This window comes from Ursus maritimus, unplaced genomic scaffold (genome assembly GCF_017311325.1).
Source record: "Ursus maritimus isolate PB19 unplaced genomic scaffold, ASM1731132v1 scaffold_34, whole genome shotgun sequence".
Lineage (NCBI taxonomy): Eukaryota > Metazoa > Chordata > Mammalia > Carnivora > Ursidae > Ursus > Ursus maritimus.
In genome coordinates, this window is record NW_024426008.1 from 15,800,410 (window position 1) to 15,811,527 (window position 11,118).

The window sequence follows — 11,118 nt, forward strand, 5'->3', positions numbered from 1 at the left end:
AAGATATCCAACATAGTGATGATGTGGTTACATTTGAGGAAGACACTGGGTTTGGTGGGAACATGGTCAAAGAAGATTTTAATATTCTCAGTATTTTTGTTTCAAGAAGAATGTGTTACTTTGGAACTACATATTCATTTAGAAATAAACATTATTTTTAAAAATCAAATTGCTTCCTGAATACACCAAATTCTGCTATAAAGTTTATATGGTATTTTTTTAAATCAAAACCAACTAGTTTATATAATGAAGAGATATACGCCCACCTAGCCAGGTATATCTAAACTAATTCATATGTAGTATAGTAAACAGAAATCTTTAGCCAAAATTACAGTTAATGAGCTTAAGTGTTGACTTAGTCTCATTAATTTCATGAGTAAGGAGCTTAAGTTCCATATACATCAGAGTGCACAAGCGAAAAAGTGTTTACTTGGACAATTTTTACTGTTTAAACTGTTTGGAACCTAGTGGATTAGGAACTTGCCTTGCTGGTTTCAGTTACAACGGACTGTTCATTGCATCGGAAATTTTACTTGTTGTTAACCTTTAAAGAAATTCAGACCTAGGAAAATTTTCAAAAACCTTCAAGAAGGCAGGTAGGTCATAAATAACTAAATTTTAGCCAATCTGATGATTTCTTTCCCTTAATTTTAATAAGTATTAACTACCATTAACTAACATATAATGCTTTACCTTATAAATGTGATCATTTGCAACAAAAGCATTAGTTTATGAGAAAGCATACATAAATATTTTCCTTTAGGCTAATAGTTAAAAGGATTTTTAACAGGATATTATCCTAGAAATATAATCTATCTCATTTCATTTTTTGGTTTTAAACAATTATACTTCAAGAAAGAAAGTAAAGGAGGAAATGGTATTTGGTAATAAAAAGACAGCTAAACTTAAAATACTCTAAAGCTAGGAGAAGTTTTATGGTGAATTTTTTATAAAAACAGGTACTTTTTTTTTCCTCTTTCACAAACTAAATTTATTTATACTTTTTTTAATGATGTAAAAGAAACTTAGCCAGTTATTTCCCTCTTTATAATAGCTAACATAAATGTGTAACTTTATAACTTCCTCCCCAGGAAAAATTTAATGGTGGGATGTTTCTTTAATACCATTTTTTTTTTTTGTTAGAAATAGAAGAATGAGAAGGATTGTCTTCAGTGGTGTTTTTATCTTACTCTGCCTCTTGAGTGGTAAGTTATTAAGAAAACAAATCAAGAAGAGGGAAAATTATCTAAGAGATAGCAGAATTGCAGTATCAGTGGAGAAGGACCTTAAATAAGGTAATTAAGGTGCTTAAAGCGAGGCCTAAGGAAGCACTTTTGAACAAGTAGTACAAGCTAACATTTATTGAGCATTTACTATATGCCGGGAACTGATCTAAACATTACATTTGTATTAAATCATTGAACCCTCATGATAACCCTATGAGTTAAATCCTGTTATTTCCCATTTTACAGATGAGAAAACTGAGCTTCTAGATGGTGGCCCACTTGTTGCTATTGTTATCACTAAGCTGGAGCTAACCAGAAGAGTCTGGAAGCTCTTATAAGTATGGCAAAGAGGGGCACCTGGGTGGCTCAGTTGGTTAAGTGCCCGACTCTTGATTTGGACTCAGGTCATGATCTCAGGGTTGTAAGATTGAGCCCCATGTCAGGCTCCACGCTCAGCAGCACAGAGCCTGCTTGTCCCTCTCCCTCTGTTCCTCCCTCCACTCATGGGCTCGCTCTCTCTCTCAATCTCTCTCAAATAAATAAAACCTTTAAAAAATATATGGCAAAGAAAATGAATTAATTAAATCAAATAAGCATAGACACAGGCCTTCTAGCACTTTTCCTGTTAAATGTGCTCTTTTCCACCATCTCCAGCATTCCTTCATTTATAAAAGAACCAATAAAGGTAACAATAGGGCACTTGCAATTCCTTTTTACAGAATTCCTAAGGCCCTTCATACGCCTCCAAACAGGCACGTTCAAGCACCATTATGGGAATTCTCCCTCTCAGTGAAGTGCTAAGATGGTAATGAAGACAGTTGCTCTATGCTGAACCCAGGATTCTCTTAGAGTCACAACATTTAATAAACAAACGCAGAATTTGACTCAACAGGCTGGTGTGGGGCCCGAGTCTGCATTTCCAACAAGCTTCCAGGTGATGGAAGATACTATCGGTCTGGACACCACATTTCAGTAGGAAGAATCTAGAATGTATCCCAGAGATAAATAAAATTCTAATATTAAGACTTGGACACTACGAGTAGCAAAGACTGGGGTCACTAACTGAAATGCCTCAAGCATTTGGTCAGCTCATATCCTGGGGGGAAGCTAACAAGCAATGAAACAGGACGGGGGACAGCCAGTGCCCAGCTATACATAGTTGCTACCATGGAGAAACGAGAGCCCAGCAATTACCAAACCTTCTGATTCTTCAAGAGAAACCAGAAATCAGGTTTGTAGGAAAACTCCCCACTTCCTAATATTCACAACTAATTTATGAAAGCTCCGTACACGTTAAACAAACCAATGTGGCCCCTGGACCACCCGTTTGTGGCCTTTGCCTCCCACACCACCCTTATCACTGAGTACAGCACGCGACAGAGAGGGCACAGCTTAGGTCTCGGCTGCATTGTACCTGTTTCCACCAGCTTCTTGGAAAAACTGCGGAGACTAGCATATGAATAGGGGGAAAATCACACAAGAACATCCTCAGTGTCTTGAATATCATGTAAAAATGATTCAGGGAGGGGACTGCATTAATTTTGCTGGATATACACGGAAGATGTGAGGGTAGAAGAAGAAAACTCAGCATAAAGAGAAACCCTGAAGTAAGACTGCCCACGAAGTAAGGAGTGGTTATTTAAAAACTCACCATCTGAGGAGCCTGGGTGGCTCAGTGAGTTAAGCGTCTGACTCTTGGTTTCAGCTCAGGTCATGAGCCCAGGGGCCTGGGATTGAGCCCCACATCACGTGGGAGTCTGCTGATATTGTCTCTCTCTTCATCTCCCTCTGCCCCTCACACTCGTGCCGTCTCTCTCTCCCTCTAAAATAAATAAAGTCTTTTAAAAAATTAAAATGAAAAGCTCACCAACATCATGATTTTATAATACATATTTAAGTCACCAGATATGATTTAGAATATATCTTTAAATAATTATATATATATATAATGTATTGGATGTTTCCTGTTAATAAAGTCATAGAATAGCATACTTCAGAATTAATCATGTAAGGAAACTATTCATTTTACATATAGCCCAAAGCTTTAAATTTAGTTGTCAAACTGGAATATATCATGTTATATTAATGTTAATAAAACCAACAATAAATTTTCAGATAAAAAGACACTAGAAGAAAGGAAATGGGATCTGAGAACATATTTATAAATATTCAGGCAAATGAGCAGCTAGAGTCAACAAAAAAGCCTAAAAATTAAGGTATCATCTTCAGCTGTAAAGAATATCAGAGCCAAGATTTTAGGAAGAAGCTCATGGATACTGGGGGTGGGATCAGGAGGAGGAAGGACCCTCTGAGAGGGAAGGAAAGAAGCTAGAGCAGATCTCCCCCAGGAACACAGTCCATGGGCTTCACACAAGGCAGAGAAAGAGCCCGTCCTACGAGCTCTCCACCTTGGAGGGGCCACTGGCACGAAAGGTCTGAGCCATGCAGTGGATCTCTAAGAGCAAGTGGTGAGACGGAGAAGCCCTAAATGCAGGAGGAAAACTACCTTGGGCACATCTTAAAAAACTAAGCAGCCCTAGTATTCTGGGCAGGCAACGGACCCAGAATCTAGTAAGAATCAAAACATGCAGAAAGAAGAGGGCAAGATCAGGAGATTTGGGATATGAAAAAGGTAGGCAGCTCTAGGGACACGGTGTGTTTGCTTACAACAAGGGCTTCAGATTGCAACAGACCTTTTTAAACTCCTGTCTCTGCCACTTGCACAAGCTACATAAAATCTTGAGACTTAGTTTTCTTTTATGTGAAATATGAGCAACTATAATGCCTGCCTGGAAGGTTTCTTGTGAGAAGTAACTGAGCTAATGCATGTAAATTGCCGAGCAGAGTCCTTGGCATAAGCTTAGCTCTTAAAAACAAATATTTGTTGATGGATTGTTGATTATGGATTGAAAGTCTGTCACGCTCAGAGAGAAAACCAACGTGAAATTTCCAGTGTCTTGAGAGGAGGCTGAACTTGTAAAGAATAGTCAACAGAGGTTAATTAGCCTCATCAGCCAGACTATTTTCTCTTAAAAGTGGTATTTTCTAACCCTGAATATGGCAGAGGGAGATGGAAAATACAATGTACAAAATGTCTAGTAGACTATTCTTTCGGGTTATCCATGAACAGTAGTGACACGGCAATGGTCTTCCTATGTTAAAAGATGGAAACTGTGAACAATGACACAGATTTGGTCTAAGATTCAGAAGAATCTTTGAACAATCTGAGATGTTTTTAATGGGGATGAGTCACTAGCCAAGGCTCCCTGCAGAAGTAACTATAAAGGAGATTTCTGAATTCAGTGGAACTGGTGGTTCCTGAACACTGGGCCACACCACATGCCCTCGGCTGTTTCTGCATATCTAAAACACACATTTCCGAGCCCCACCTCCTCCAGATTCCAACTCAGGTCTGTAGGGGCCGTGGGAATCTGTGTTTATTTTAACTGCTTATATAAATGGGATGCACAGTCAAATCTGGAAACCGATCTTCTAGATAATGGCTTCCAATCTTACCTATGTTGACTAAGTTTAAGAATCTCTGGGCTATTTCTGTGTAACCAAAATGAATAACATTTTAAGCCACTGCATTTGAGTGTTGAAGATAACCAATATGTAAACATTAATCAAGCAATAAATAGCCACAGAGAACCTACTAGATATGAAGTACAGCCTTAGACACTGAAGTGAAGGCCTAAGAGTGAATCGCTGAAATTAAATTTTCTGCCTAAATAACAGGTTTGATTTAATTAGGCACTGAGGAACTCAGTAAATTTTTACCAACTAAATTGTTTAGACGACCTGGACTCGTATCTAATTAGTATCTGTTCTAGGGGCTTCCAGTTCATGAATGTCGCATATGCTTTGACATTTCCCCAATTTTCAAAATAAAAATAATTTTAATTTATATGAGTTCTTTGAATTAATTTTTAAAACATTGCTTACCTTCATAAGTTGAAAATCGCTATTACTACTATTTTTTTTCTCTCTCTCTCTTTCTCTCTTGCTGGTCTCACTTCTATTTTCCCCTTATTTTTTTTTCTCCTGTACTTTGGAGATGTTGAAGGTACGATTTGTAGATTATGCAACCTCTCAATGCCCTTCCATGGATGTCTTTTGGATTTTGGAACCTGCAGAACAAAACCTGGTCAGTATTGTATGAAACAGACTTATGCAAGAGGTAAGTCTTGACACTTAAAAAAAAAATTATTGAAAATGAGAATAGGAAAAATCCCTATATAAAAGCAAACATTCACTGAACATTTACTACTCGCCAAATGCTGTACTAAGGGCTTTACCTGGGTGACATTATACCAACAAAGCAATGATATGAGCTGTCACTATCCCCATTTTATTTTATTTTTTTGAAGATTTTATTTATTTTTTATTTATTTGAGAGAGAGAGAGCATGAGCGGGGAGGAGCAAAGGGTGAGGGACAAGCAGACTCCACTCTACTGACCACAGAGCCCAACGCGGGGCTCGATCTCATGACCCTGAGATCAGGACCTGAGCCAAAACCAGGAGTCAGATGCTCAACTGACTGAGCCACCCACATGCCCCAAGGATCTTGTCACTATCTCCATTTTAAAGATGAGAAATCTGAGGCATAGGAAGATTAAGAAATGTGCATGATGTTACATAGCCGGTAAGTGTCGGAGTCGGTATTCAAATGCATGTACTTTGATTCCAGAGCGATGGCTCCTAGTGAATGTATGTACTGCCTCACTGACACCGTGTCCAGGAAGCCAGCCTTGTCTGCATGGGTTAAAGAGTAATGCAAACATCCGAATGATGAAAACATTAGAAGAAAATACTGAAGAAGATATGTGAAGTCTGAAAGAGAGGAGACCTCTTAAATATCCAAAAGGCATAGGTTGTAAAGGAAATGACAGATAAATTTGAATACTTCGATATTTTAAAATTTATAAAATGAATGACAACCCCAAAATTTAAAAGATAAAAAATAAACTGGATGAAAATAGTTGAAATATAAGTAACAGAAGAAAATATATATGATACCTAACCAGAGTAAAGAAATTCCAAAAACAATTTTTAAAAAGACCCAACAATCAGGGGGGACCAAAAGGTTTGTTAAAGGAAATGTAGGGACAATTTTCAGAAGAAGAAATATAAACATAACCTAAAAATATAAAAATATAAAAAGCTGCTCAACCCATCAGTAAATATCAAAGAAATGCCAAATTACAGAAATAATATATTTTTTGACCCATCAGATGATAAAATTTACAAAAGCTTTATAATATCATGGGTTAGTGACAGTATGGGGAAATGAGAACTCTCGTACATTTCCGGTGACAATTTAGATTAGTTTAGTATTTCTTTTAAAGATTTATTTATTTATTTGAGAGAGAGCATGCACATGCCAACAAGGAAAGGGACAGGAGAGGGAGAGAGAGAATCCTCAAGCACACCCTCTGCTGAGCAGAGCCCAAAGTGGGACTCCATCTATGACCCATGAGCTGAGTTGAAGCCAAGAGTCAGACGCTCAACCGCCTGAGCATTTTTTTAGACAATTTGGGAATTTCCACTAAACTTGAAATGAACACAGCCTTCTACAAAGCAATTCTATTTCTCGGCATCGACTGCAGAGAAATATTGTACACGTGACATGAAAAGGCATGTTATGAAGGTTATCCCCGGAGTGTTATATTTAATGATAAAGTAAAGGAAATGACCTAAATGATTGTCGGTAGGAGAGTGTTATTTATTTGTTTGTTTATTTATTTTAAAGATTATTTATTTATTTATTTGACAGAGACAGCGAGAGAGAGAACACAAGCAGGGGAAGTGGGAGAGGGAGAAGCAGGATCCCTGTCAAGCAGGGAGCCAGACATGGGGCTCGATCCCAGGACCCTGGGATCATGACCTGAGCCAAAGCAGACAGACGCTTAATGACTGAGCCACCCAGGTGCCCCAGTAGGAGAGTGTTATTTAAACTATGATGCATGTTCAGGCCACGGAATGCTATGCAATGCTTAGAATGAACTAGATCGCTTTGCTAACATGGGAATAATCTCTAAAACATTGTTGAGCAGAAGAAAAGTGTGTTGCCAAACAGTAGGCATGGCACACCAGTTATGAATAAAAACTTCCATGAAGCAAAACTCTACATTCCTCTATGGAACTTGAAGGAGAGAACAAAAGTTGGAGGAGATCAAAGTTAGTTGGGAGAGAAGAAGAGAATTGGGGGTCCCATGGGATGGGTTTTGATATTAAGAGGGTTATCTGCGTTTGTTCAGCCTGTCTAGCCTGAGTCCTCTCTCTAAGCCCTGCGTTCCCTCTGGCTCACACCTCTGCCAGTCAGAGTCCCTTCTTTGTGGAAAGGGAAAGGGGCCAAGGCCCCCTGCAGCCATGAGATGCTGGCTCTCAGTGATTGCTCTTCTCTTCCTAAACATGGACAGATTGTTACCAAGGCCGTTCAACTTCAAAACAAGTCCTACAGGACTCTGCACAGGAGGAAGGTCAGGGAGCTGATGTGTCAGAATATTGACAACAGGTCTTGGTACCTCAAGGACCCAGTCTGACTACAGTGTTGTGGGCAGAGCCATTTCCTAACCTGAAAATTTTGTTGTGAAACAAACAGAAATGGAACTTAACCCTTTTGATGGCTTTATGAATAGGGTTTCTCATCTTTGACGCTACTGACACTTTGGCAGGCTAATTCTTTATTATGCAGGGCTGTTTTACGTATCGTGGTATGTTTATCACATCGCTGGCCTCTACCCACTACACGTCAGTAATATCTTCCGAGTTGTAACCACAAAAATGTTTCTGGGCGTTATCTAATGTCCTGGGGGTAGGAGGCAAAACTGCCCCCCAGTTGAGGGACTACTGTTCTCCCAAGTTTCCAACCATCATACGCTTTGCTGCCTTTGGGGAACTGCTCCCCTGTGTTCTCCCTCCAGACAAGTGAAGCTGGGGATGCCAGGATTACAGGACAAGACTGTCGCCTATTTTGCACATGTGTGCATTTTTCACATTTTCTGCAGTGAGCGTTCATTCCTTCTGTAATGAGGGTGAAAATTAAGTGAGGTCAAGGACATGCGTCCATTTCTGAGAAGCACTTACACATCTAAACGATCCCTTCTGTGGATTCCGCTCTTTGAATAACTCATGACCTGGGTTAAGCTGAGGGATGAGAATGGGAACTTCCAAACAGCTAACGCTTCAGAAAGTCTCCCACAGCCAGTGGCAATTGCGTGGCTTTTATCATCTGAGTTTGAAAGCTATTTTGTTTTGAAATTTCAAAGCTTTTGTATTGCAATGTACCCATCTAGAATACACTTAGGTGGGAGTTCTTAAAGACAAATTGTATCCTGATAAACCTAGAATTTTTGCTTTGTCTTTTTTTTTTAACCTGTTAGTTACTTGAAGCATCTGAAGCCTAGTAGGCTGGACCTCTCACTCTCTTATTTATTTATTTATTTATTTATTTATTTTTTTGACTAAGCTCTACGCCCAGTGTGGGGCTCAAACTCATAACCCCGAGAGAGACTCACATGCTCTATTGACTGAGCAAGCCTAACCCCTATCTCTTTTGTTCCCTTCAGGTGGAATTCAGTGGTATTCCATTTTGGGCTGCACAGAGACCCATGATGACTGCTTCAAGAAAAAGTCAACGTCTTCTGGAATGCGTGCTACTTACTGTTGCCATCGTCCCCTGTGTAATTTTTGAGTTGGTGGCCCATGTCCAAGTTGCTTGACGGATCAGCCAATCTCCAAGTCTGACCTGGACAAGACAACAGGCTACCATGAAGGGGCCCTCTGCAAAACCTCAGACCTTTGCAGGTCATGTGAGCTGTGGTCTGAAACCAACTCTGGTTTTCAAGGTGCCTCACTTCTTCCCCACCACCCCAAACTCCTCCCAGAAACATCCTTTTCAACCCCATGTCTCTCCTCTCCTCTTTCTGCTTAATTCCTCTTCTGGTGATTTCAAAGCTACCAAGGAGTAAAAATGTAATTCCCTGAGTCAAATTATGCACAATGTCTCTAGTTTACTAGTTTTCTTAAAGATTTCCACATTTCAAAATACAGTTACATATGAATCCTATCAAAAGATGCCAGGAGACCTGAAAGTTTCTAAAGCAAATTGCCTTGCTCTTTGCGGGGGTATTTATGACACAGAGAATTTATGACATATGACATAGAAAGATATTACTCGCGTGTGGTGGGTAGACGCCAGCAATGTGTTAAACATTTATGACATACATTTATTATTTAACAAATGCCACAGGAAAAATAAGCCACAAATAAGCAAACCAGACCTGTGAGAATTATGAACCCAAATGGCAAAGAGCTCAGGCAAGTGCGAGGGTTGGTGCTTATGGTCTCCCATCTGCATTAGGATTTGCCCAAATTCTGGATTTCCATCCCTTAACCACACCTAAGTGCTTTGGCTCATCCAACTTTGGCAGATGAAGCAATTTACTTTAAGCAGGGGAACAGGTCCGCATCCAGAAGGAATTTTAGAGGGTTCCGAATATACTTTGACCTGTGTGTTCAATTATTCTCATTCAGTGTTCTACTTAAGCAGCTGCCAGATTATTGTTTCACATTTTAAAGTTGTTTTTCTCTGTGTCTTCAGGATTTTGAGAAATCCAAATGGTAAATAATAAATCTCAACAAAATTTTCTTTTATTGTCTTTTTCTCAGAACCTAAAACAACATCTCACATACAGTGGGCCCTCAATACATGTTTTTTCTATAAACTCTGAAGAAAAACAGCATTAAAAAAAAAAAAAAAAAGCCCAAGGAAACAAAACATTTCTCTCCACACTCATTTCCAAACTCACTTCAGCTATATTTCTTAGACCATATTTATGAACTTCCTAAGGAGAAAGTTTCTTCATCTTAAGATTTAAATCCACTTGCCATTATTGTGTCACTTTTTGCATTAGCCACATTGTTAAACAGATCACTGAACTTCAATGGAGATACTTTCAATTTTCTTGTTTTTTAAACATAACATAATTTACCCAACTTCATGGGGAAACATGACAAGATCAGACAATCAGTGACTAACTCCATAGGGCTTCCCAAACTTAATTGGAAATCCCAGTGATGTAATGACTAGAGAACAAGCAAGCAGGTGCTACTGTTGACCTTGGCAAGTCATTTTGGTGTCTCTGCACCGCATTTTCTTCACATATGAAATGACGAGGATTGGTCACATCATCTCTCAGATCCCTTCAAGTCCTAATATTTTATGGCTTGACATGGGCACCTCTTTGCTGTTGTTAGATTAAAAATAAGAACTGGTGCTGAATATCTAGAAGATAGACCCTGGTTATATGATCAATGCTCTCCTAGCTCTATGTAATCCAGGAAAATTAAAGGGAGAAATCCAAGCCATCACAAGCAGTGACCATCACTGAAGCAGTTTACCACCTGCATGCCAACTTGACCCAAAAGTCAGCACAGAACAAAAACAATTTTCACAACCTTGATGTGGTATCCCGAATAATGGCCCCCCCGAAGATGTCCATATTCTAATCCCTGAAAGCTGCGAATATGTTACTTTACATGGCAAAAAGGATTTTGCAGATGTGTGTAAAGATTTTGAGGGTAGGAGCTTTTCCTGGATCTACCTGGGTAGATCCAATGTAATCACAACAGTCTTTATAAGAGAGGGAAGCAGGAAGGTCAGAGAGGGATTTGAAGATGCTGGCTTTGAAGACAGAGAAAAGGGGTCACAAGCCAAGGAAAGTGGACAACCTCTAGAAATTGAAAAAATCAAGAAAGCAGATTCACCCCTAGAGTCTCCAGAAGGAACGAAGGCCTGCAGACACATTTTTAGACTTCTACCACCCATAATGGTAAGATAAATTGGCTTTAAAAAAATTAGATATAATTGACATATATTAATTTCAG

General features: G+C 39.1%; 1 protein-coding gene across 1 annotated transcript; it reads left to right on the plus strand.

Moving 5' to 3' along the window:
- The first annotated feature begins 1,144 nt into the window (after window positions 1–1,144).
- CUNH9orf57 (chromosome unknown C9orf57 homolog) lies at window positions 1,145–8,923 on the plus strand. The gene is made up of 3 exons (XM_040620132.1): window positions 1,145–1,288; window positions 5,181–5,406; window positions 8,799–8,923. The coding sequence occupies exons 1-3, from the start codon at window positions 1,154–1,156 to the stop codon at window positions 8,921–8,923; spliced, it is 486 nt and encodes a 161-aa protein (XP_040476066.1). The 5' UTR covers window positions 1,145–1,153.
- The last annotated feature ends 2,195 nt before the right edge of the window (window positions 8,924–11,118 follow it).

Bases quoted from the DNA above. Each gene is read 5' to 3' on its own strand.
- CUNH9orf57 (XM_040620132.1), top strand. From the start codon at position 1,154: ATGAGAAGGATTGTCTTCAGTGGTGTTTTTATCTTACTCTGCCTCTTG. The intron at 1,289-5,180 runs AAATAAGGTAAT...TACCTTCATAAG, and splicing joins TATCAGTGGAGAAGGACCTT to TTGAAAATCGCTATTACTAC. The intron at 5,407-8,798 runs GTAAGTCTTGAC...TGTTCCCTTCAG, and splicing joins GAAACAGACTTATGCAAGAG to GTGGAATTCAGTGGTATTCC.